Source organism: Agrilus planipennis, unplaced genomic scaffold (assembly GCF_000699045.2).
Source record: "Agrilus planipennis isolate EAB-ADULT unplaced genomic scaffold, Apla_2.0 scaffold83, whole genome shotgun sequence".
NCBI classification, from domain to species: domain Eukaryota; kingdom Metazoa; phylum Arthropoda; class Insecta; order Coleoptera; family Buprestidae; genus Agrilus; species Agrilus planipennis.
Window position 1 is genome coordinate 1133735 of NW_020438895.1, and position 26770 is coordinate 1160504.

The 26770-nt window shown below is 34.8% G+C and overlaps 1 protein-coding gene across 3 annotated transcripts in view; it reads left to right on the top strand.

The window, feature by feature from the left end:
- LOC108734333 (protein neuralized) overlaps positions 1–26770 on the top strand; it is a 57561-nt gene that overhangs the window by 15293 nt on the left and 15498 nt on the right. The window contains exon 1 of one of the 3 annotated variants that reach the window (XM_018465848.1): positions 15584–15914. The exons of 1 other annotated variant lie outside the window; for it this stretch is intronic. In XM_018465848.1, the coding sequence (XP_018321350.1) occupies positions 15791–15914 (124 nt within the window). In that variant the 5' untranslated portion in view covers positions 15584–15790. Of the gene's footprint in view, positions 1–15583; positions 15915–19417; positions 19672–26770 lie in introns of those variants that run through there. One more of the 3 variants, XM_018465847.1, reaches the window with a different exon arrangement.

Below are 26770 nucleotides of genomic sequence, written 5' to 3' on the forward strand. Positions count from 1 at the left end.
GTAATGAAACGTCAAAATCATAATACACAAAACTAAATAAATCTAATTAGAAATCCTGTTGTGTGCCAGTTGAAAAAATTGACAAATGTAAATTTTAATGGCTAATTTCTCTGAAGTGGATTGTAAATAAAGATACTGTTACGACACAAACCAAATTGGGAATGGCGTAATTTTATTGCAACATCCTTCTCGTTTGTTATTTGCCAAAGATGTTATCGCACATATTACTTTTAAACAAAATTAATAAGGTATATCCTTACCTGGAGGCGTGGCGTTGCGTTGCAAACATCGAATCGTTAAAATTTCCTGTTTGTACATATTTTATTTAGTTATTAAATAAGTACCGGACTAGTCATGTCCGATTGTCCGAATGCTTTCATTCTTTCTCATTCTTGTCTTTCCTTTTTTTTTTTTAATGTTGTCGATTCTTTCGAACATTTATTAATGTGTCCCAGCTGTTGCTAATAAATGCCGAAGTGCGTCTGCAGTGCAACCGTGAGATGTGTCGTCCATTTGTTCGACCTCTCGGTTTGGTTCTTCTGACGTAAATAAGGTAGGTGTAAGCATTGAAAAGGGCAGGTGCAAAAGGTACCTACATACGTACCTATATACGTAAGCCCACATTTAATAAACATTATTGCTGTGGCGAATACACTTATTATTTATTAACCTCGCACATGAGGGCCATTCGAAATGACGACGAGAAAAATTCCGCGCAATTAAATGAAAAAAAAATTATAGATAATAATAATAATAATAATAATGGCATGCACCTACAGGTGCCTGTTGGTAGTCACAATTATCCCGTATGCGAATTTGTAACGCAGATGAATATAAGAAGAATGATCCAGGGTCGATAACAGTATTAATTGTCCGTTATATGTACTTTTTCTAACGATTTGTAAATATTTGATTTATATTAACATCATTACAAAGGCAGAATTTTGATGTACAAGAAAAACTATAAATAATTGTGGTCATCCCTATTCGCCGAATGATAAGACATGAGAACAATATGATAAAGAAATTAATAGTTCTTATGTTACATAAAGTTTATGGTCTGCTTCTCGCTTCCTTAGTCAGAAAAAATTAAAAACAATTGAACCCTTCTATCCCCTAAGTAGTTTGTTTACGTTAAATCTTAATGTATATGTGTTGTATTTGATCCATTTGGTCACGTATTTGAAGTGAGATATCAATTAATTGTACCTTTCTCGTTATCATAAGGTCATCAGTCCTAAGACTTTCCAATCCTGAGCTAATTTTCGCATTTCCTCAACTATTTGTGAACAGTAATCTAATCTAGGCCTGTTTCTACCCCTCCGAACTCCTGTTTCTGCTTCCAATATGTCACAAAACTAGCCCTTTAAGCCTGAGAAGGTGTCCTACCTACCTATCTCGCCTATTTCTTATTGCATAACGCCTTATGTTCCCTTATTCTTTCTATAGCATCTCATTTCTAACTTTTTCTATTTACGGTATCCTAATCTTTTTCTGTAACACCATATTTCGAACACTTATAACCTTTTCTAATCCACCGCGCCCTCCGTCTCTGTTTTATATCTCTACAGCTCCTTCCATCCTGAGATAACTGACATCTTAGATATAGAAAATCAGCAACTTCTTCTAATTTTTCGTCTCCTAGTTTTATATTCATTCCTTCCTTGCTTTTTCTTCCATTTAAGCATACTAATATTTTTTCCCCACTATACACGGAAAAAATAAAAAAGGAAACATTATAGCGATATTTACAATTTATACCACTAGCCCGTTGCTCCGTAAGCGAAAATAATAAAAATTACAATTTGTAAAAACAAAACCCCAGCAGAAATAAATTTCCTAGGTATTTTAGTTGATATTACAAATTTAATTGTAATAATTGAGAAACTTGAAATAATTGTTAAATAAAACATGTCAAAATTGAGATTATTACAAGTTACCTAATAAATTCTACTATTTCTACGACAAATTCAGTCATTTACAGTCGAAAATTGTAGTTTTCGCTTTATCATAAAAATTTAGTTTTCTCCGTGTATCCATTTAATTGTACCTGATATATAATAGTTCATTTTAAAGCCAAATCGATTAAATTCCAAAAAGATACGTTAGATGCGGTCACAACTTGCAAGTAACCTTCGTTGTCAGTGTTCTCTCTTGTGTAACACACCACTACTATTTTTGCAGTTACGTAACATAAACATTGGGCTTCAATAATGTATAAGTTTGTGTTGTTACCTTGCAATGAATATCGGAATTAAATATTAAATGTAAGCAGTTTGATTTTCGTTAGTCATCGAGAAGGAGAATTTTTGCTGAGTTTGTTTAACGTTTGGCTTCGAAAAACCGCCTTCCGACATTCGTGGGAGATCAAAGAACTTTTTTCTAAAGGATTTTTTAGTAGATTCGAAACTATCACTTTGATTTCCGTTTGAAGTCGTGTTGACATTATTGTTTGTGTTTAAAGGAATTAAAACGATGTTCTCGTTAGTTAACTCGATCTGCTGCGGCCCGTTGACCGTCATAAATTCACGTTTATTACAATCGATTTTATCGACTGCACCAGTTAAAACCGTGAAATTGTTTGGCAGCTACAGTTATAAAAAAGTGCATACTTCCGGCGGCATAATTTCAAATATGTACATACATATGTATGTACCTCATGCATTGATTTCTATGCCGTACAATAATGAGCAATTTTTGATTAAAATTTAACACGAATTCAAACATGAAGGAAACAAAATCAGTTAAGAATTCTTAACAGCTAAAAATATACAATTTTGATTAGGAATGAGATCGATTCAGAAGTAATAAGAATCGATTAATCGAGCAAATTAAAACAATAAACGGAATTAATGTGAAATTAGGCGCTTGAGTATCAGAAAGACGAATAATTTTTAAAAACTGTTTTTGTTCCGAAAGTTATAAAATATTTTAGAAGCAAAAAATAAAAGATTTGGCGTCTTTGCTTTTATTGTACAGTATCGTAAAATTTGGACATCCGATTGGTGTCCAGATGCTGTGTAATAAATAAAGAGTGAAGACTGGCAAACCCCCGTAGACATAGGGATGAATGAAGTAAAATTACCTACCTTGGAAGCAACAGATGATCTTGGACGATGGGACAATACGCAACAGCTGTTTTGAGAACAACAGGGGTTTCTGGGAACCTGTATCGTTTTCTTAGCTGGTCTACCTATACCTACTATAGTTACGTCAAGTGAATGAATCATTTATTTAGTTCTAATTTTCTCACACAATTTCCTAATTGTTTAAATCAACGTGTTATATTATCAATTTGGTAACTGTCCAGAATTGGGACTCCAGATCAAAATCGCTCCAAAATTTTTTTCATCAATTTCCAGTCATTCTACACAATAGAAGTAGATATTAGAAGGATGGAGGAGACAGTTTTTTATGACTTCATAAATAAAAAAAATTTTTTTTGAATGATAATAATTTTCAAAATTGCCCCAATTCTGGATAATTACTTGCATTGATGACGTCATTGTTTGGTTAGGTAGTGTTATGACAAATTGGAGTTTATTAAATGTCCCTGTCTGCTGATATGTTAGAGTATTTTATTCGCAGAAAGCATTAGTTTTATTGAACATTGAACCCTCAGAAGTAACCAGAAATCGATGAAGAAATTTTTGGAGCGATTTTGGTCTGGAGCTCCAATTGTAGGAATTGTATGAAATTCTCATATTATACTAGGAAATGTATAAAACTAATGCTTTCTGTGAATAAAATACTCTAACATATCAGCCCTCTAGCAGGTCTAGGAACATTGGTTAAACTCCAGTCTATCTACGTAACCAAACAAAGACGTTACCAATGCAGGTAATTATCCAAAATTAGGGTAATTTTGAAAACTTATCATTAAAAAAAATTTATTTATGATGTAATAAAAAACGGTCTGCCCCACGTTCTAATATCTAATTCTATTGTGAATGTAGAATAACCTGAAATCGATGAAGAAATTTTTGAGCGATTTTGGTCTGGAGCACCAATTTTGGACAATTACCATCAATTTATTACTTTATATAGAAGTCTTGCTACTTATAGAATTTCATATAGGTCCTACATACTTATCATCTAAAGTCTTTACTTTACATACTGGTAAAATATTAAACAGTATTTTAAAAACGTATCATCCTGTATATGTATTGAAAAATACGTGTTGTACATAACGGTTTTATGGAATTTAGTTTACATTCAAACGAGTGACCACAACGTTTTTGCGATTGGCGTCAATTTATAGTGACATATTTATTACCACGTGTGCATATACACTTAGATTTTTTTACTACAGAACATTGTCAGAATTAACTGTTTTACTAAACTTTTTATTTTGACAAAAAAGATGTATTGTTAAGAAAGAAATTTCTTAAATATTAAAAGAAACAATAATAAAATTTTGTTTTGATAAATGGAGGAAGCCATTAAACAGTGTCTGTTGACGTTGTTCCTGGGCATGTCTTTGTTTGTTAGTAATAATTGTCCATAACAAGTTATAAAACTATAAAACATCTGGGCACCACATCTACGTATCTACTAAGCGACATAGCTAGCACATCTTTGATGTTTATTGTTACCGTATACTGGAAAGTCCTGAAGTAAAATAAAGTGTGATTTAAAATTCAAAACGTGGCGTTCTCCCGAGAAATTCCTGCAAAACCAATAACACGAAATGGTCAAGACATAACCGATTGTAATGCAGTTGACTGTTAGTATTTGTGATTGTGACCAGATGTTGACAACATGTTAAGAAACGAATAATTCAGTAGAGTTTACAAAAAAAAGAGGCGTGGGATAAAATTTTAGCCCTATACTTGGCCTCAACTTCTAGATACGCACCGGCAAATTTTTGAAAACAAATAAATATTGATAAGTTTTCGGTTATCCCTTTATGTTGCGTCCTACTTTTTATTTTTTATCATGTATTGGTGTTGAGAGTACACGAAATTGAAATAATTTTATTTATTACTATTGTGTGATTAAAATAAACGCCTTTTAAGGAAATAATATCGGTAACTAAGAAAATGAGAGCAAATACAAGAAATGGTCTCTGTATCTGTGTTTATCACTAGGTAATTTCACCTTTATTTTTTATAACGTCCAAAATTCTAACGACATAACACTAAATAAAATAATTCGAATTGGTCTGTATTCTGTCGAAACTGCCAGACGCGGATGGCGATTTCGATCTCTTTGGATCTCATCAGCGCGTCGCAGACAGCTCCGACAGAACACAGACCAACTTTTACCTGCTGTCTTAACAGTGCGTTTTAGAATATAATACAGACCACTTCGAATTATTTTATTCGATTAAGCTAACGTGCCTATCACGTTGAGGTTGGCTATGCCGGGATTCGCTTTCAGCAAGTAGATATCCACACAAGTGGACCTTGTTGGAGCATACGTAATCCTAAAATGTAGCATCGTGCTACAGATGGCGTTTACTGCGCAATTTGTAGTATTTTCTAAGACATAACACTAGCCAAGTCTTGACAGGATACTGATTTGGCCATATTAAGTACAATATTTTATTTGGGAAATTGATGGGATATATTCTAATTGCGATTAACTATAGCAAACAACAACTAATTGTATCAGTTGTAATTTTATTTTCTGCAGGGCTCCTTGAAATAAATGTGTTTAAATGTTTTGTAACTGTTGCAATGCCAGTATTAACCCTTATCATCATTTAGAAGTCGCTCTCAGAATAAATTTACTTGAGATTCTTATCAACTTTATTTACATTTATGTTCAAATAAAATGTGTTATCTAATTATTTACTTTGCACACATATGTTTTTGTTAATTTTTACAGGGGCAGATACAGGATTTTAAGACAGAGGAGATACACGAAAATTGTATTTGTGCCTTTTTTCGGTTAAATTTTTATCGACAAATATGACTTTGATTCTTATTATTGCCGTTAGAATAGTCGACATAATGTTGAGGTTCTTATCCCGAATGAGGGTTCTGACCAGTGAGTTGTTATTGCATAACAAACAGACTTGTATGTATCAGGGTTAGCCGTTTGGGTCATTTAATTTCGCCTCTGCCGCAGGTACCTTTCGTCCTTTGCTAACATCAATTCCCACGCGTGATAACAATGCTTCCTTAAGTCCAACCGCTTCGTGACAGTAGAATTTATGTGCCCTCCTACGATTTTTCAACCGAACGAAATCTTCCAGGTCTGATCTTTTATAGAATAGCACGAGACTTTCTTTCTTCCGATTACCTACATGATTTCAGGTGATTTCTTAGCCGCTATTGCTGCACTTTTGCTTGAATAGAGGCACACAGGCACACGTGTATCGTCCTTTCTTAAGACCTTTATGCACGACCTTTAAGGAAATCTGCGATGCATAGACACAAGACATTCAATACATAGGTATATACGTACCCGTATATGTTATAGGCGTAATAGTTACCTTTATTATGTAGAAGATGCATGCATGTTACAGATTGATTGTGCTTTCTTATAATTTTCTGGCATTTTTTTATGAGTAAATGTAGAGTTCGAGGTTCCTGGAGGATATCGTCAGTTATAAAATCTATTAAACTATTATTCATTTATAACACCAAAAAAAAAAGACTTTATTGCGGTACTAACCCAGCTACATAATGACATCAAACAATTAGATTTTTCTCTAAAGTATCGGTAGTGCATACCTACGAGGGTGGATTGATAAGTTTCCGGCCTGACCAAGAAAAACAAGGTTTTTAAAAAATTTTTTTTTTTATTTCTCAACATAATCTCCTCCAAGGCTGATACATTTCTCATAGCGGTGTTCCAGTCTATTAATGCCATCTCTATAGACTGATTCGTCAAGCTCCTCAAAATAACCATTTACAGCTTCGATTACTTCTTCATTGTCCGCAAATCTCTTACCGCCAAGCCATTTTTTGAGATTAGGGAACAGAAAATAGTCACTCGGGGCTAGGTCTGGAGAGTAAGGAGGGTGCGGCATCAATTCAAACTTTAGATCGTTGATTTTAGCCGTCGCAACGATTGACGTGTGCGCTGGTGCGTTATCGTGATGAAACAAGATTTTTTTCTTCGCCAGATGAGGTCGTTTAATTTTCACCTCGTGGCTCAAACGTTGCAATAAGTCTGCGTAGTATTGACCAGTGATAGTATTACCCTTTGCAAGGTAATCAATGTATATAATACCTCTTGCATCCCAAAAAACAGTAGCCATAACCTTGTTCGCCGAAAAAATTGTTTTTGCCTTCTTTGGAGTTGGTTCCCCTGGTCCAATCCACTGTTTAGACTGTTCTTTGGTTTCAGGAGTGTAGTGGTGGACCCACGTTTCGTCAACGGTTACGAATCGACGCAAAAATTCGCTTGGATTACGCTTATACAATGACAAATTTGCGGTAGAAATGTTTTTTCGAATCAATTTTTGGTCGACTGTTAGCAAACGCGGCACCCATCTTGCACAGAGCTTTTCCATATGCAAATGTTGGTGCAAAATATGTTGCACACGTTCATATGACATCTTACAGGTCTCAGCTATCTCACGCACTTTCAATCTGCGGTCTCCCAGCACTATTTGATGAATTTTTTCGATCATATCTGGAGTTGTGACCTCAACGGGGCGTCCTGAGCGAGGCCCATCAGAGGTGCTCACACGACCCTTTTTAAACTCGGAAACCCACTGCTTAACGGTTGAATATGACGGGGAGGATGTCCCCAGTGTTGAGTCCATCTCTTTTTTAATTTCCTTCGGCGTTAACCCCTTCAAATAAAAGTATTTGATGACAGCACGATTTTCCTGCTTTTCCATTTTTACGAAAACCACAGAGGCGTCTTGTTCAGCGTGCTGTCAAACCTACACTAGCAAGGAGATCGGGCTGAAACTATAGCTACAAGCTATCCAAGGATGGTACTATAGAATGTCACCTCAAGGTAGGCCTAGTGGCGTCATCTCTTGGTTAGGCCGGAAACTTATCAATCCACCCTCGTATATCTGCATACGGGCTGTTCGGGTAGGTGTTGACCCGGAGGAAATTTGGGGGTAGTGGCCGAGGTGTGTTTAATTTAATTAAAACACTTAGATAATCAGTAACAGAAGATGTATTATACAGTACGAATCTTTTTAATCGACATAGGCTAGTTCTTCGAGGTTGATATTTTGTATGATCAATTTTATTGATCCATGTGGTACAGCAGTACACCGATGGAAACAACAAAAAATTTTCGTCAAGCGAGCCGAGCTCCCCAATATATGTACTATGATGTGTGAATTTCCCTTTTAACGGCTCCTAGGTGAGTCCTTTTTCTACTATGAAAGGACTCAACTATGGAATGTTAAATGGAAAATTAACACAGCATAAAAAATCTTACTACATATTTAATTTCTCTCAGTGAAATAACAAGCTTTTATTCGCGTTGATGTGTTAAATAAGTGTCAAGGATCATCTAAAATATAATAATTTGATAAATAATTCTGACCAGGATCATGAGGATAAATCCTAAGTTTCCAATTTTCCAGGTTAAATATAGGTACACGTAAATATTAGCCCCTCTTTATCAAGATGAAAAGAACTTTTTCTATCTCTCAGGAACGGTATTTATTTTCTGAATTAAAGGTACCTTATGTTCATTTTTGTACCTCTGACAGTATGTGTACAAAAATTCATGATAATTGATTCAGTAGTTAGAGCGTGAAATGATAATAAACACACAAACAAACAAACTCACATCGGCTTATATAATATTAATTAAGAAGTAATCGAAAACTTATTTTACTTTATATAAAGTTTTCAGTTAGATTTTTAGCGTTATTTTATCCACCAGCAATTAGTAATTCGTAATGGATTAATGATTCAGTTGTTATGGATTACGATCTATAAATGTGCATGTATGTGAAATTCTTGTTGAATGACTGAAAATTAAATGTTTTCAAAACTTATCAATGTTTTCAAATATCTGCTAATAGTTATAAAGAAACCCACACAACAATTTTATAAACCTCCACAAGCTCCTATTCGTCACTATTTCCGAATATTTTCAATTTTCAATTGTAGTACTTTTGACAGCAGGTGGGTACACACTCTGTAATATCACTATAGGACTTCAGGAAAGATAAGTAATTTAATTTATTAAGCAATTATAAAACCATGCTCTTACGTTACATATGTAGGTATATACTGTTAGGTACGTTATATATTGTATGTAATGCAAATGGTAAACTGCTTGTTTTGTGGAATATTACGTAGGTACTTACCGAGTCAAAATTGTTTTATTGCGAGTATCCTTGAAATATCTCATAGTTCAGCAAGTCTAGTAATATTAAAAATTGTTACAATTATATTACGACGGCATGGATTCAATATTTACTACAAATTCATTAAATGAAAAGGGGGAAAATTGTAATGTAATATATTTAGACAAATTGTCATATATATACTCGATGAAATTGCAGAAAAGTGGTACACTGGTTGGACATGCAATTCTACCTTTTGCTATCCTGAACTAATGTTCGCATTTCCTTAAAACATTTTCGTATTATTTAAATTTTAAATAATACTTAGAAAACCTATACGTAGACCATGAGTTACAAGATTTATTAGAGAAGGAATATAGTGTGGAGATTGATGAGCTAGGTTATCCCATAATGAGAGCAACTAGCATTTAAAAACTTAACGAATAATAAGGCATTTGTAGATTTAGAAAAAGCTTGTGACAATGTTAAATGGGACAAGATGTTAAATATACTTAAAAATGTACGGATGAGTTACAGAGATAGAAGAGTGATACTTAGTTTGTATAAAGAGCAAAATATAAAGTGACAAAATATTAGTATGCTTAGATTTGCAGATGATATAGTAGTATTAGCATCTAGCAATGAGCATTTAGAGATAGCTTTAAAAAAAATGGAAGCGGTATTGTCAAAACAATAGGTATTGTGTGAAAATAAATAAAAGTAAAACAAAAATACTGGTATACAAGGGACGAAAAAGTAGGAAAAGAGCGAATATAAAGATAGGAAACGAAAGATTAGAAGAAGTAACTAATTTTAGGTACCTAGAAGGTCAGATAAGTCAAGACGGAAGGAGTATTAGGGATATACGAGGGTGGATTGATAAGTTTCCGGCCTAACCAAGAGATGACGCCACTAGGCCTACCTTGAGGTGACATTCTATAGTACCATCCTTGGATAGCTTGTAGCTATAGTTTCAGCCCGATCTCCTTGCTAGTGTAGGTTTGACAGCACGCTGAACAAGACGCCTCTGTGGTTTTCGTAAAAATGGAAAAGCAGGAAAATCGTGCTGTCATCAAATACTTTTATTTGAAGGGGTTAACGCCGAAGGAAATTAAAAAAGAGATGGACTCAACACTGGGGACATCCTCCCCGTCATATTCAACCGTTAAGCAGTGGGTTTCCGAGTTTAAAAAGGGTCGTGTGAGCACCTCTGATGGGCCTCGCTCAGGACGCCCCGTTGAGGTCACAACTCCAGATATGATCGAAAAAATTCATCAAATAGTGCTGGGAGACCGCAGATTGAAAGTGCGTGAGATAGCTGAGACCTGTAAGATGTCATATGAACGTGTGCAACATATTTTGCACCAACATTTGCATATGGAAAAGCTCTGTGCAAGATGGGTGCCGCGTTTGCTAACAGTCGACCAAAAATTGATTCGAAAAAACATTTCTACCGCAAATTTGTCATTGTATAAGCGTAATCCAAGCGAATTTTTGCGTCGATTCGTAACCGTTGACGAAACGTGGGTCCACCACTACACTCCTGAAACCAAAGAACAGTCTAAACAGTGGATTGGACCAGGGGAACCAACTCCAAAGAAGGCAAAAACAATTTTTTCGGCGAACAAGGTTATGGCTACTGTTTTTTGGGATGCAAGAGGTATTATATACATTGATTACCTTGCAAAGGGTAATACTATCACTGGTCAATACTACGCAGACTTATTGCAACGTTTGAGCCACGAGGTGAAAATTAAACGACCTCATCTGGCGAAGAAAAAAATCTTGTTTCATCACGATAACGCACCAGCGCACACGTCAATCGTTGCGACGGCTAAAATCAACGATCTAAAGTTTGAATTGATGCCGCACCCTCCTTACTCTCCAGACCTAGCCCCGAGTGACTATTTTCTGTTCCCTAATCTCAAAAAATGGCTTGGCGGTAAGAGATTTGCGGACAATGAAGAAGTAATCGAAGCTGTAAATGGTTATTTTGAGGAGCTTGACGAATCAGTCTATAGAGATGGCATTAATAGACTGGAACACCGCTATGAGAAATGTATCAGCCTTGGAGGAGATTATGTTGAGAAATAAAAAAAAAAAATTTTTAAAAACCTTGTTTTTCTTGGTCAGGCCGGAAACTTATCAATCCACCCTCGTAAAGCAGAGGATAGCGCAGGGTCGAGTCGCCTTCAATAAAAAGAAATCACTTCTATGCTCGCGAACGATTAATTTAATTTTAGAAATTCGAAAAAGATTATTAAAGGTGTATGTTTGGAGCACAGCTGCGAAACATGGACGAACAATAAAAAATTGACGAGATAGGTTGGTATGTCACCTTCTCAGGGACATTTAGAGGCAGAAGCAGGAGTTAAGAGGAATAGAGGTAGACCTAGATTAGATTACTGTTTTCAAACGTTAAGGATGTAGGATGTTCTAGTTTTAGGGAAATGTGAAGATTAGCTCAGGATATGAATGAGTGAAGGTGCATGTCCAACCAGTCTTAGGACTGACGACCTTAAGGTGATGAAATATTGGTCAGCATTATTCATAATTGCGATGTATCCTTTATTAAGGTTCTGGTTTAAAATAGGATGATTTTTAATGGCATAATGTTTGTTTATTATTACCTGTATGCCTAACAGAATCAAAATTAAGCATTCGTGGTAAACCCCTAATTTGTTACTTTTAACAATGGGCATTAAAATGTTTCTTGACCCGGTTGCTGTTGTCATTACCTTAACCGTAAGTAATTGTCTCAAGACAACGGATTTCCTTATTTGTTGGAGTCGTCTGACTTGCGATTAGAACAAAGCCTTCACACACACACTCACATATACACACACGTACACATTATGTACCATGTACTACAGTGCATCGTGTTCTTAGGTGCACATGTTTGCTTGCTACATATGTATTTATAAAGGTGTGCGCGTGTATTAATCGAGGCGCTATAATAATTTCTTAATTAATATTCCATAGTCCACTCGCTCATTAATGATTGACGGTTGCGTTTGAAGGAGGAAAGTACGTACTAGTTAATAAGTTCCGTGAGAAAATCACGCCGATACGTCCAGCTTTGATAATCTTTGACCGGAACTCCGGCTTCTGTTCATCCGTGGAGTGATACAGTTTACGCCGGAGATTCACAAAGATTAATATTACCTTATACAGAGTGTCGTTGTGTGATTTCATGGGAAACTTTTCAAACAGGCATTTTCATCATCTTGTCATAACCGCTCAATGCATGTTCTACAAGGCTAGGTTGTGGTTATGAACCTTCTCCTGTCTTGAAATTAGCATAGGTCAGTCTTCCCAACGATAACCTAACCTTCAACAGGTCAAAATAAAATAGGGTGTATATTTATCGACTATTACGTGAAGTAAACTAAAGTCTGTTTGGATACTGATTTCTCTCTTATTAAAAAAGAGCTTTTGGATGTTTCTTCTCATTAGCTACTAATGCTAGCAGATGAGCAGTCCCTTCGGACTATATTGAAGGGCAAGGAGCAAGGCCGATGGGTTCTCTAGTCTTGTTTCTGCTTCTTGTATGTCTGTAACTTATCCTAAATGTTTCATAAGGTTACCTATCACCCTGTCTTCGTTGTTTACTTATTGACTTCCAAAGGGTCTCTATGTTCTTATTTCGTTGTTTTCTTACTTCTCTGCTACATTAAGTCATCGTTTTCTTCGCACCCTCTCATTCTGATACTTATTGCCTTTATCACTTTAATACATATGACCCTCTGTAGTCTTTCACCCCTCCATTTATTCATGATCAGTTTTATTCCATCATTTTGCATCGGTATTTGTTTACATACATATGCGGAATTCGATTAAAAAAATGTAATTTGTTTAATCTAAAAGTTGACGAAATATAACAAAAATTAGAACTTAATATTATTGTTACAATTAGGCATTTAATAGCTCGTGTATATTCACGTCGTAAATTGTTCTTTTTGCTTTGTAATCATTTCATTAATTAATGGGATTCGTAAGTAAAAATTATACATTTTACGTGCAATTAGCCAATAAAAAAGGTCATCAATTCGGTTCATTGCACAAAGGATATCTTCACGTGTAGTAAAACGGGCGTCTCGTAACTTTATTAATACTTTAATTTACAGCTAGATGGCCACTTTGTACTAATTATGATTAATTTCCTGTTTCAAATGGCTCTGAAGAAAGAGCTCATTATATAGAAAGCGTATCACATCTTACACCACATAGGTATCTAGTCTATCGTTGTCTATAAATAATATTGTCAGTTACCTATTGATAAAATTAATTAAAACTTAATTAAAGGTGTGCAGAATGAGGCATATAATATCAATTTTAACTGCTGACTTCACAGAGTAGTTTGAAAAAATGCGGAGTTATAGATAGTTATAAAATAAATGTTGATAGAAATGCCAATACAATTGAATTCAAATATCCGGATTGTTATACAGGGTAGTTCTCAGTCGATGCAAACCGAAACAGAAGCAATGATAACGTTATCAACGACAGCAGGGTTCAAGTTTAAGGTAAAGGTCTAGATGATGGGGGGGGGGGTTCGAAGAAGGAGGCCTCCCCCACCACTGTACCATAAAAAGTTCGTGGCGGTCTCACCCCCATAAAAAGTTATGGGGGTTCAAAGTTAATAAATATGCCAATTTTTATACATTTCTATGCATGTAAATATTTATATAGTCATTCTTAAACAATTTTCAAAGGTAAAACTAATGAAAAATACATAAAAACATTGAGAAAGTTATATAAAACATTATTTAAATATCTTTATCAATAGGGTAGGTTAGGTTAGGTTATCGGGTTTTGTTCAAGTGACCACCCTCTTTCGATCCCCCCCCCCTACAGAGGTGGGGGGCCTCATCTAACCCCCATATGGTATGGTACAGTGGTAGGGGAGACCTCCATTTTCGATTCCACCCACCCCCATCGATCAAGTTCTCATACTCTGACCTAGTTAACATTAATTGTTTGGTCTGATTTGCGAATTGATTCTGTTCTCACAATCAGTATGTACTGTAACTTATCTGTAAAATATTCTTCTTTCAAGAATTTTTTGAGGTTTAATATGTTTATTTATGATATTGTTGCTCCTATTTCTAATTCTTATACAAATATTACTAATTAACCCTTCATGCCTCGGAATGTAATTCATATAAGTATATAAAACAATTATGCCTAACAGTTTATTGAATTTTGCGTTTTTTTGTTCAATTTGTTCAAATTTTGTCCCCGTTTTAATCAGCAATAAATTATCATTTGACACGTCTGCGTGTAGAAATTGCAGAAATTAATAATGACATAATTAAATAACTTAATTGATGGTTTGTTCTTGTTTGCTTACTAGGTACCTATCTGTTACATTCATCATTTAGCCTAAGCACAGGAAGTTCAACGGAATTGTTTTTATATTATACATATTTTTTTGCTTACTTACATCCGTTAAATTAAGATATTAACTTAATAAAATGCACTGGTGTTTGAATTTTAATTTTGCTAACGTTGATGTTAGCACATGATTACACTTTGCAATTAATTTACGTACATGCAAGTATGTCTCGGATTCATACAAAAACATAAATACTCTTATTACCGATTTAAGATACTATACTTGCTAAACCCATTCAAGAAGAATGATACTTAAACTGTCTTGGTTGAGAGCCTTGAGGCCTTTATTTAATTTGTGCTCTGGGTGGTACTCTAACATAGAAATTAATTACAAAATTAATTAAGATATAATAGCAGACTCCGTCCAATTCTTGTCTTTACTTTCTGTGATTGTTAAACAGAATTATAGATTCATCTATCCAGGTCCAAGATTTTCTGTGGATTTCTTTGACATTTAGGCACATGTTGGGGATGCTCACGTAGAAAAATATATGTTCAAATTCTGCATATCCTTTAGCTTATCCTTACCTCAATCTAGATTAATTCATCTTTAATTTAACGTAAATATGTGTGTATTTAACTCATTGCAAAATTTTTAACCCATGAAATCCATAAACTTAATCGATTTATTAATATTATTGCGTGAGGAAAGCTGTCGCGACCTGTGGGGATAATTGTGGAGATTTGTGTTTCATTTCGGATCGGAAAACCCCGTAAAGGGTGATTCCCATCAACCCTCATACTGGTCGAGACGGACAGGTAAGAAAAACCGAATGTAAACACAAATATATAGCAGTATAAGATCAGTGGCAGTAAGCATCTGCTGATGCCGGCTGTTAAGCTGGGCACCAGGCGCACGACCGCATCCCCATTGGTCAGTGGCTCGTGGCAACATCTGTCTTCCCCCCCACTAGTGCTAAAAGCTCCACGAACAAGCTGAAAGCTGAAAGCTCAACTCGACTGCGCTGTTACGCCAGTTGTACTGCAGGCTCGCTGGTGTTCACACGTATTTTGTACAAAGTCTATTAACATAATCAGCCGTGTCTATATCACATTATCGCGTGTTGTTCCTTTGTTATCTACATTGTCTTTCTTACTTAATTTTTATTCATTATGAATGGCATGAGTTTATTCAGTGCGGAATAATTCGTGACGTTATCGGATACGTTGATGGGGTTTTCTTCTAGAACTGACAATTGTCCCACCGTCGTCGTCACAGTTCCGCAACAGGAAAAATCCCCTAGCAAAGGCAGAATGAAGGTGCTCAAGAAAATCAAAAGGCGAATGGGTTTAGGTCAGTAAACAGCAACATTTCTCTTAACTGATTGGGTGTACATATTTGTTTACTTTTATTCAATAGAGTCTGGAGTTTGTTATGGCGTATTTTTGGGCCATTTGTTGTCCAGAATGTTTATCACACATGATAACTTGTTTGCCAATTATTTTATTGTTGTTTAAACACGATGCATTAATTCAACGATGAACCAACTCTGGAATTAAAACGATGATGCAATTATAATACGATAGTATGAGTAATTGGTATATGTTCTAATGGTTCCCAGAGGAATATCCATTTTCATGGTCGAATAGTGGAAATAGAGACTGTTTCATGTTGTCTCCCACTATGCTCTTATCTTTATATTATTATCAGTAACATTTTTCCAAAAGCAAGGTCTTCACAATTTTTGTTAGGTATGTTGGTTTTTTAGTCCTTAACTGACATTATTGTGTGCTTGCTTAATTTTTGTTAATTATGTTCATAACTGTCTGTTTTTATATGGATTTTATGAATTAATGCCCAGTAAGTATATGTAGAACGTTTCTTTTACAAACTTCGATTTAAATGTGTCGATGGTTTTATTACAACATTTCGTTCAGATCAAGGAGGTCCTTGTTCTAGATGCTTTTTCATGCGTTTTCCTATAATGTCTTATTTTGATGTGTACATTTACCACACACGACTCCGAGGCAGCTGTTGAATCACTTAGAACTTTATTGAAATTTCTTTTTTATCAACATCTGTTACATAACCACCTGAGCACATAACACATGTAACATGCTTATGTGGGTGACTAACTGTTTATTGAGTTATCTTTTTTTATCCAATTTCTTTTTTTTTTTGGAACAATGCAAGTGTATCAATTATGTAATTTTACAAGAGGTATGATACCTAATAAGTGTTCTCTAACACCAATCCATTGTAAATCATTGCTCTATGTTTTGTTATTATAATTTAAAGATATCAACGGAAATAAATTTATCATCATTAAGCGCAAAGGTTCGTGTGGGTCAACGTTCGTCATTTGACTTTGATCGATTGAAAATGGTAGAACTTGATTAAATTATAAATATCTTTTGCACCAATTTGTTTTTTTACTGAGTTCGATCATTAAAACTGTCCCATATAGAAAGGAATGATTACACAAATGGCTCTCGTTGTTTTGACTGACTTCTCAGACTCTACCCTACCAACCCTCATTCCCTTATAGATGTAGGTACATGTCTACGTACTCGGCTGCGAATTCATAAACTTATTTGCAATTGTGTAAAGAAAATTTAACGTAGTTCATTCTATTTGTGCATAATAGGTACGTATTCTACATCGTTGTTTTGTGCGCTTCACTGGATTGTGAAATCGATAATATTCTATTTGGAATGCGCACTAGAGACAACATAGGAATGTGAAATAATCGTATACTTATGGTTTTAGGGAATTAGGGGTGGTAGGTACTCTATTGTCATATATTCAACAAATTATATTGAGTTTACCTAGCATAAATTATATAATACGAAGTCAATTTTTTTTAACACTTCCTAAAGCTGTAATAGGACCTGTTGAAATAGACAAAATAATGAACTACTATCATCAGATACTTACCAACTGTAAGCATAATTATTACTTTACTATTCCTAGAATTTACGAATTGCAAGAAATATGATACATGTTGAATAGCACCTTTTGGTATGTCCGGTTGGCATTTTTCAGGTCAAATCCTTGTCAATTTACTATTAACTTCAATTTTAAAACATTGTATAGATATTTTAGGTGTTCGATACAATTGTTTTTCGATAGTGATTTTTATTACAATCTAAAAACTGCGCTGTTTCGTAGTTGCTTAAAAGATAAACAATAAAATATTCCGTGACAACTTCGAAGACGGTCTTTTACTATATTTCAACAAAAAAATATCAAATTGTATTTTGTACGAAATATTATTCCAAAAGTTTGTCATCATTTATGTAAATAAATATCTTATCGTATTGTCATAACAAGCACACTTCTGTAACGGTTGCTCTGGTTGCACGTTTTTATTTTAACTGTATATAGCATCTCTTTTGATAACGTCATCTAGAGATATTTTTATAGTTGTTTGCTAAACCTGTAAAAATATTTGTTCATCAAACGTGACTACCTACACTAGAAAATTAATTTACTTTTTTTGAAAGTATCTAGAGGTATCTTAGTATCTGGAAAAAATTGAAATATACTGAAGTGAAATTCCCCTTTAACGGACACTTGCAGGAAGGGAAGAAAGAGAGGAGACAGCATTTCAAGAACTTTTCATTCCACTTTATGAGGATTATTGTTGGTACATATTGACTTCATTTCTGGAAACCCTTTTTATTAGTCAGTTTTTCTATTAAACCGTTCGCGTTTGTCGTAGAGAGGGCTAAGTGTGTTATTTTCATGAAGCAAAAACGGGACCATGTAAAACAGAAAGAGAGAGGTGTTCGCATAGAAGAAGTGTCTGTTATGGGAGATTTCACTGGGGGTGAATGAAATAAAAAATGTACTTACATTTGTTTTTGTTTTGTTTCACCCTAGAAGCTGCTTGCAATTTATTTTTAATATGGTAACTAACTACCTTTTTATTGAATAAGGAACCACTCGTTTTAATGTCTTTTCAGTGCATACCTCAAATGGAAAGAATAGATAGAAACAGATTTTATAGTACCTACCTATTGTATTTTGTATTGTTACCATACAAATATGCTTTTAATCCTATAAACGTTGATTGGATAAGGTAGAAATTGTATCTGACATAATGTTTGCTGTTTTAGTTAAAAAATGATTAACGTATATTTATGAACAACTTGACAAATTGGACAGAGCTGGTGATATTTTTCTTTTAAGTATCTTTTACTTACAATAGTTAAGTCTATTTTCGTTTAATTCTTGTGTCTTATCGTTCGTTGATGACAATATACATGCGCTTCTTCATAAAATACTGTCCAATAATAATAATCATTATCCAATTTTGACGTAGACGAAATTGTGTTTGGATAAAGTGTTTTATATGGTATAAGGTATAATATGGTTGGGTACGTTTTTATCTGTATCGATCTTTATTTCAATTTCACAGCAGTATTATTTGTTTTCAATTCCAATGCGCGTCAATGTCCATATTGTTGCTCTATACATATAAGGGTCCAATTTCTTTGTAATAGTCTCGGCGTATCTCTTTTTGGAGTAAGTATGAGAAAGATCTTTTGGTTGTTTTCACATGGCTTCATTTATACTGGCTTTTCTATAAAGTGGCGTATAAAATTTTAGGTGTTTGATTCATATTCAAATTATTTGGACGATTATTAGTAAATTTTTGAATTGTAACATGTATATCTTTTGATGGTTCGGATAAGTTTATGACATGTCTTCATGAAGGCATTACACCATCCACATAGACATATGTATAGTGTCAGAATATGGCTTATACCACGCAATTTATGTATGTTGTATGAACAAACATTCAGAAAGCTTTTATGTAGTGCGTCTTTCCGAAATTTACTTTCTCACAGAATGGACGGACAAGGTGTGGACATGGACAAAATGAGCCATTGGATTTGGAACCATTCTTTACCAGACGAATTACCGTTTGTAGTTTTCGATTTACAAGAGTGTTTAACAGCAACAGACAATATCTCTAAATTGGATAAATCTATGCTAGAAATTATTTTGCATCATATCAAGATTTATTCCATCATCATGTTTAAGTACAAGAGCGGAATATGGAGAAGTAATAAGGAAGTGTTTTGTTATCCATTTTTCGTAGGTGGATATCTAGGGACCCTGCTTTTTAGTCACTTTTGGAATTTTAAAATAACAGTGTACAAAGAATGTTAATGCTTGTGACTTTGCTTTGATTCATACCAACTAGTTCGTTCGGATAGACTTTTATGAACTACAAATTTTATGGGTTTGAAAATTAACTATCAGAATTATAAACCTCTTTTTTATTTAATTCTGAATTGGAACTATTTTTTTCTAATTGCTAACGTATACCAAGTAAGGTTGATATCAAAATGTATACATCGATGGTTGTTTTATTATTTCCTCAAGAATTTCCAAAATCAAATTTTTACTTCAATCGTGCCTAGTTTAATATCTAAAATTGTCCAATTGATCAAACTTCAAAGACACCTGTAGGATATTATTTAGAACTCATTTTTCTAAAGGATTTCCGGAATCGCGCCATCAGGACTTCAAAATGAGGAAATCGGTAGTTGTTTTGTCATTGCTTTAGGAATATTCAAACCCAAACTGTTTATATTTCTGAAGGAATTCGGAAAACAGTTTGATTAGAGTAATGGATTGGCTTGGATTTTGTTGTATTCTCAATCAGTTTTAAACTTTTAACGTTCAAGTAGATTGACTTCACAGCAGTGATTGACTTTAATTTCATTAAGAATTTACAAAAAGGTCGACTTCAAAATCAAAAGATCTCAAAGCGGCTAATTTTTAGAAATGTTAGTAAGTATCAGGAAGAAGACATCAAGACACATCACTAAGAAAAACATTTAAAATATAAAATTACTCATTGGAGATTTCGAGTATGAATATCCAGTTCTGAAGAAATCTTCATTCGTACAGACCTTGTTGATATTTGCCTACTTCCAAGGTTATTGCGGAGGAGCAGCTAGCTCTTGCTACACAGCCGCTACACCTTCATAGTTGAACAAGGCGCATGGGAGAGCTACCGTAGCGTGGGAACCTCTTCGCACACCGTTTTCGATGTTCTTCGGCCCAGGCATGTCGCGACGGATCTCGTCGTGTTGCGTCGCCTCCATTCGCGGTCTCCTCTTGCTATTCTCTTCAAATACTCATCCAAGTACTCAAAAAGTACTCACGATAGGCTCACTCGTAAGCTCGCCTTGGCTGCTCTTCATCGTTAGACTTGTCTACAGGTATAACAATGTGGCATGTAACATTTACGATTAGTCTGTACAGTAATAACGTGTCGTTTTGCATTGAGCAAGCGAATCCCAGCCTTAGCGCCGACGGACTTTGAGGCGACAAACGTCGAAAAAACCACGTGATCAACGTGATACACGCGTTTAAATTGCAATCGCTATTATTACCTCCTCACGTACTTTAATCATTGTTATTGTTATCATCCGGATGTCTAAGAAGAGTTACATAGTAACGGTGACACGCTTAGAATGTAAAGATGGAACTGTTTTCATTTTTGAGGACGAAGTAGATGACAACTAAGTCTTGCATGCACAAATTTGAATGTGGATTATACGATATAGAGGACAAACGGAAGATCTCTTTAAAAATAGACTTGAAGAACTTACATTCATTAGACAAATTTCAATGTTTTACACATAAAGAAAATATGAGTATTAAATTCAAATTTCTTCCAAGTTTTGAGATCAGCTATCAATTTCAGTTCAATTCATTTTGATGTAGCACTTTTTCATAGATGTCGTTGACAAATGGAATGTTTTGTATACCTGTTTTTATAAATTCATATTAATTAGTCCTACGTATGTTATAAGGCGTAATTGGCTGGTATGGATGAGTATTCGTGGCGCCTGAAGTATATAAACAGGCAGCCATAAAAGAGAGCAACTAGATTAAACAGCTGACAGTCGATTTTGCAAGCTCATTACTACATTTTACCTGCATCGTCTGATTTTAATTGATTCCAGTGTTATAATATATTCATGGACATGCAGGTATGTGCAATGAATGTGCGCAGAAGGTACTGTAGGATGTTTCTGGAACGCCGTTTTAGAATATCCAGAAAAATACACATTTTGACATGGCACAGAGAACAAAATACAATATTCGAATCACTTTTGGATATTTTTTAGATATTATAATTTGGCAATATTATGTTGGTTTTACTGTAATAATTGTTTTTTGGTAAAGAAGATTCATTCATGAGAGACACAGAGCCTGTAGATATAAAAGAACTTTGGTAAAACTATTTTGGACTTAACAAATAGTAGGTTTATACTAAATATTTTTTTAAATAAGTGTGCGTATGTTTTCTGCCTTCCATGGTAATTTTATGTTCGATTTAACCGATTTTAAATTGTTTATAAAACGAATTCTCGTGCAGGGTTCATCGGCCGCCTACATTTCGACCTAACTTAATACTGAAAGCGTGCAATTCTGGCGACTGTAAGTGCGCAAACACGTAAACGAATTATTAATTGCCCAGTCAGCAGTTAAAGAGGTTGATACGAGGAATAAATAAATAGTTCTCGTGCTTGCTTAAAAAGTGTCGCAAAGGAGACATAAAAATCGATTTTATTGACGGAAATTGATAGGGAAATTAGTAATAGTTTTGTCTTTCATTAGGAAATTTGTACCAAAGTCACCGATTTACGTATTATTAGCAATTTATTTCTCCATCCAGTAATGCATATGCTCGACGACAAAGAGGTCGAATTCTGATTGCAGCCGTTTCGCCATACTTAACAGGTGGCATCTTCAGTGCTTCACGATGTGTGAATGTTTCTTTTTACGTATTCTTTTCGGTTCTTTTTGTTTACTAAGATTGTGAACAACGTCAGCGTTTGGCTTGCTTCAATTGCATTTTATTTACTTAGACAACAATAATCATAAACAATATCGGGAAAGGAAGAAACAATAAGCAACGGTTATATTTCCCATAGAAGTAAAGGGCGCCGCGTTAGCAAAAACATGATATTTGACCAGGGTTTAACAACCAGCCTGTCGATGTCACTGACAGTAAGTCCTTTTGTAGTTTTTTAGATCCAATAACACTACATAGCGATTATTGTAATATTACTCAAGCTACGCATTTTTGGTTTAATAATCCATTATTTACGCGTAAACAAAATCCAATCGGTTTAGTTTTTGATATTTGCTGAGAAACCGAAACATTTTAGAGTTCAAATTAATGTAACCGCCAAGGCGAAATGAACCAAATGATTGCAGTTTTAGTTATTGATAAACATCTTCCGTTTTATATTCAAAACGAAAACAATTTGTTACAGCTAGCAAATAGTAATAGGGTTCGTTGTAAAGGTCATCCAGTTTTTTTTTATAATTAACCTTCGCTTGTTCATTGCGCAGTGCTGTAATCGAAAGAATGGCAAAATATTAATTGATTTTGATTGAGAAATCGCCAATGGTTTTCTAAAAAACAATTCTAGATTTTCGTTACAACTAAGTGCACCTTTTGTTTATAAAATAGGAGAAAGTTAACATCAAAAAAAGTTAGGAACATTTTCGAGACCTATGCAACATTTCTGACTCGTGAGATTTTGCTAGATATTCTGTTTTTGTGTATAAATTCAGCGTGTATATCTCCATTATTAAGTGACCTAATACTGTTGTTGGCAAAGTCAAAAGACTAAAATATTTCGTCATGCGGAAGTGTGGAAATTCTTGCGGTTATTTTAGCGATAATGTGCAGCATATTTGAGATAGAACCGCGTTTGATATAAGTCATGGTGTGTTTTCCTTGACTTAATCACAATTTCTGAAAGTCCTCAGGACATTGAAAATGCAACTAATCATATATTTGAAATTAAATCTTCTTAATTCGGAACATTATTAATTGCAAGTTTATAAGAAGTATCTTTTATTTTGCTAAAGTCAAAAGTAAATCAAGTGAACCACTAAAATACTAAGTACACTTATTTATTTGGCAGTAATTATTGAAACAATTCAATAAAATTGTTTTTTGTAAATTCTCCTGCCTATTGTGTCTACAAAATATCTAATGGTAGATTTAATTTTACATGCTTTACAATGGTGTTTTATCTATGTGTTTTATGGAAGTTTTTGTTTGTTTGTACGACCACAGATCTTCCAAATGTGATAAATTTTGGCCTACGAGAATTGTCCAAAGCGTTTTCATCCTTCACTAGCTACAATATTGGCTCGCTCAAGCAAAACGACCTCCTTAAGCAATAATACTCTTGAACAAATACAGTTCAATTCATCGTGATCTGTATGTATTTTATTTCCTTGTGGACAAAGATTACGAAGATTGGCCAAAAGTGTTTTGATCCTGGTCTATTTTGACCAACAGATGGGTTATGTCACATGATAAGAAATAACTACAGTTTTGAACTGTATGATTGTGTCTTAAAAAGTAACTTTAAATTTTAAAAGCCTAACAAACACAGAGCCTTGTTTCTCTTGATTGTCTCTGCATTGTATAAGCCATATCGAATTATAAAACTGTTTCTGCTGTCGTAATAAGACAGATTTCTTAGCTTCTAAAGCCTGGCAGAATTTCAAAACATACTGTAGCAGAATCATGCGTCAAAAACCGACTTCGGAACTCCTATCTGTTCATGTCAAATTTTTGTTTTGTTTTGATTGATTTCTTGCTCTAAAAGATATCAATTTTCAAAATGTATCACACATTGAAAGTGTCAATAATGTCTATATTTACACGTACTATTTGCTTTCTACATTCAAAACTTTTAATCTTATGAAGCTAGATACTGAAAATCATTAAATATGATCCAGATCGTTGCATGCCTAACACCAAAAAGTTGCTTTTCAAATTTTGATTTTGAGGTAGATGATATTTGTGATTTTAATCTAATGGAAAATTGCACTGGCTCTTATTTGACGTAGTTTCTCCCTTGTATATACATATGTATTTGTGCTTATATGTTCATGAAACTGTAAATAATATGTAAGTGTGGGTTGTACGAAGTTGACGAGTCTTCACGTAATTTAAGACTGTCGGGATGTAAGTCCCCAAAAGCAATTACTACACCCCTTATTTTCGCAATAAATAGTCGAGGAATGAACACGAACACGTGGGGACGAGTTCCAGACCCAAACGCAGACGCCAGCTGGCGATGTTGCGGATTTTTAGCCTCGCGAGACAGAGCACATGGTCTCCTCTGGAACGAAACGGAGTGAATCATCATCCCCTTCAGGAATAACTCGCATAAGCCAAGCTATTTTTGAAACCAATGAAAATAATCCCCAAGATTATTTTCGGTTGGATAATACTACACCACACGACGATTTATTTATAGCCAAAACAAGCTGCACACTTCACACATTGAATAATCAGAGAATCAAGAAAATGGTACAGTCAGTGCCTTCTACGAGGCTAAAATGAAAAGTCCTTTGCCTGTCAATGAAAAACTTCGAGTTTCATTTCAAAAATTATTTTATTTTTTGCATAATCTCTCTTGACACCAACATTTTTCCAACATCGGTATTCCTTCTCGGAGTTGAGAGTCTGGAAGGCTGTGAAAATATTCGGCAACGGTTTCCTTTCAACTTCTTCACTTCTTCATTGGACAGGACGCGCTTCCCACAAAACAAATTTCTCCAAGTTTGGAAGCAGATTGGATTCTAAGTGTGCCAAATCAGGACAGCAGGGGGTATGGCCGATTAAATCGTTTCCCAAATCCCGCAGCTCTTTCGTTTGCCAAAACAGTCTTGTGTACAGGTGCATTGTCCTGGTGAAAGATGATTCCGATATCCCCACAGCCTCAGCTATCTCACTCACCTTCACTCGTCCATCGTCCAACGCGCACTTTTCCGGTGGTTTTCGGTATGGGGGCGGTTTTTGGCCGTCCTTTTCGTGGGTTATCTGCGAGAGACGTGCTACCACGTTTAAATTTAGCTGCCCACTTTTTAACGATTGATAAGGAACGAGCACAGTCTCCGTAAACTTTTGTCAACTTCGGATGAACTTTCTTAAGGGTTAATCCATCCAAAAAGATGGTTAAAAAAATGTGAATGCTTGGATATTAAATTATCTTTTACATGATATAATTTGGTTTTTATTTTACATGACGTTACAATGGGAAGAAAAGATATTGTTTCGTCCGAGACAGCTGCGAATTCTCACGTAAGAGCAGATTCCTTAGCAAGTGTTCTGGAACGCAATTACGTATTGTGCGTTTATAATTACGTACTGTAGTAACCATGCAGTCCTTCGATTCCTTTTGTAATTGTAACTTATCTACTATTTGGTTTCAATAAAATTGACGGCCTCGTCCCTTAGCAATTTTTATACAGCACGTCCACATAAAACCTCGACAAATACCAAATGTTTAAATAATAGAAATCCAAGATCAGCAACATTAATAGGTATACGTAAATAATATGCAGTAAAAATGGTCATAGTTATTGATTATTAACAATTGTTATATACGCTTACGTCTACTCTCCTTTTCATGATTATTTAGTAATCATAATCATTTACTAGTCAGGGTAAATAAATTTTTTATTACCGCTTACAACACTGATGTTTCGCCTTTGGTGTGAGCCTTCCTTTCTCTTTATGCTTTCAAAACGTAACCGTTTTTCTATAATAATAAAGTTGAACTGTGTAAAAACTCGGTTATACTTTAGTTAAAATAATACGAAGAAGCGTTCGTACAATTAATCGAGACGCGATAGTACTGATGGATTCTGAGGAAGTGTAACACAATATCCATTCATAATAAGTAGTCAGTTGTGTGTGGTGAAGTGCGCTTTTGTTCGTGGGCAAACACCACTTCTTTCAATGAAATTGAATCGCTTGCACGGATCGGAGCATTACTGTTCCTCGTTCTCAGTAGTCCATGTCCACCGTTTCCGGTTGCGAACATCCTCTCCGACTTTCCAACTCGCTGGTGCGGGGACTTGCTATTAGAGACGTAGCGCTCTTGATTTTTCGTTCCCGCCGACGGCGCTAATGTCTTTCGTTTGTTTTATACATTGTATGCTTCTTTACGCTTCTTAAGTCGACCTTATTTCCACGAAATCAGGAAGAAAGGAACGACGAATCGGAAGAGGACTTGATTGGAATGTTGGTCCATTTATAATAAATTTAAGGAGGCATAAATATTCCTTTTTTAATTACTTTCTTTTCGCCTAAAACGCGAATGAAAAATGAATTACTTCGTGACCTATATTGTATT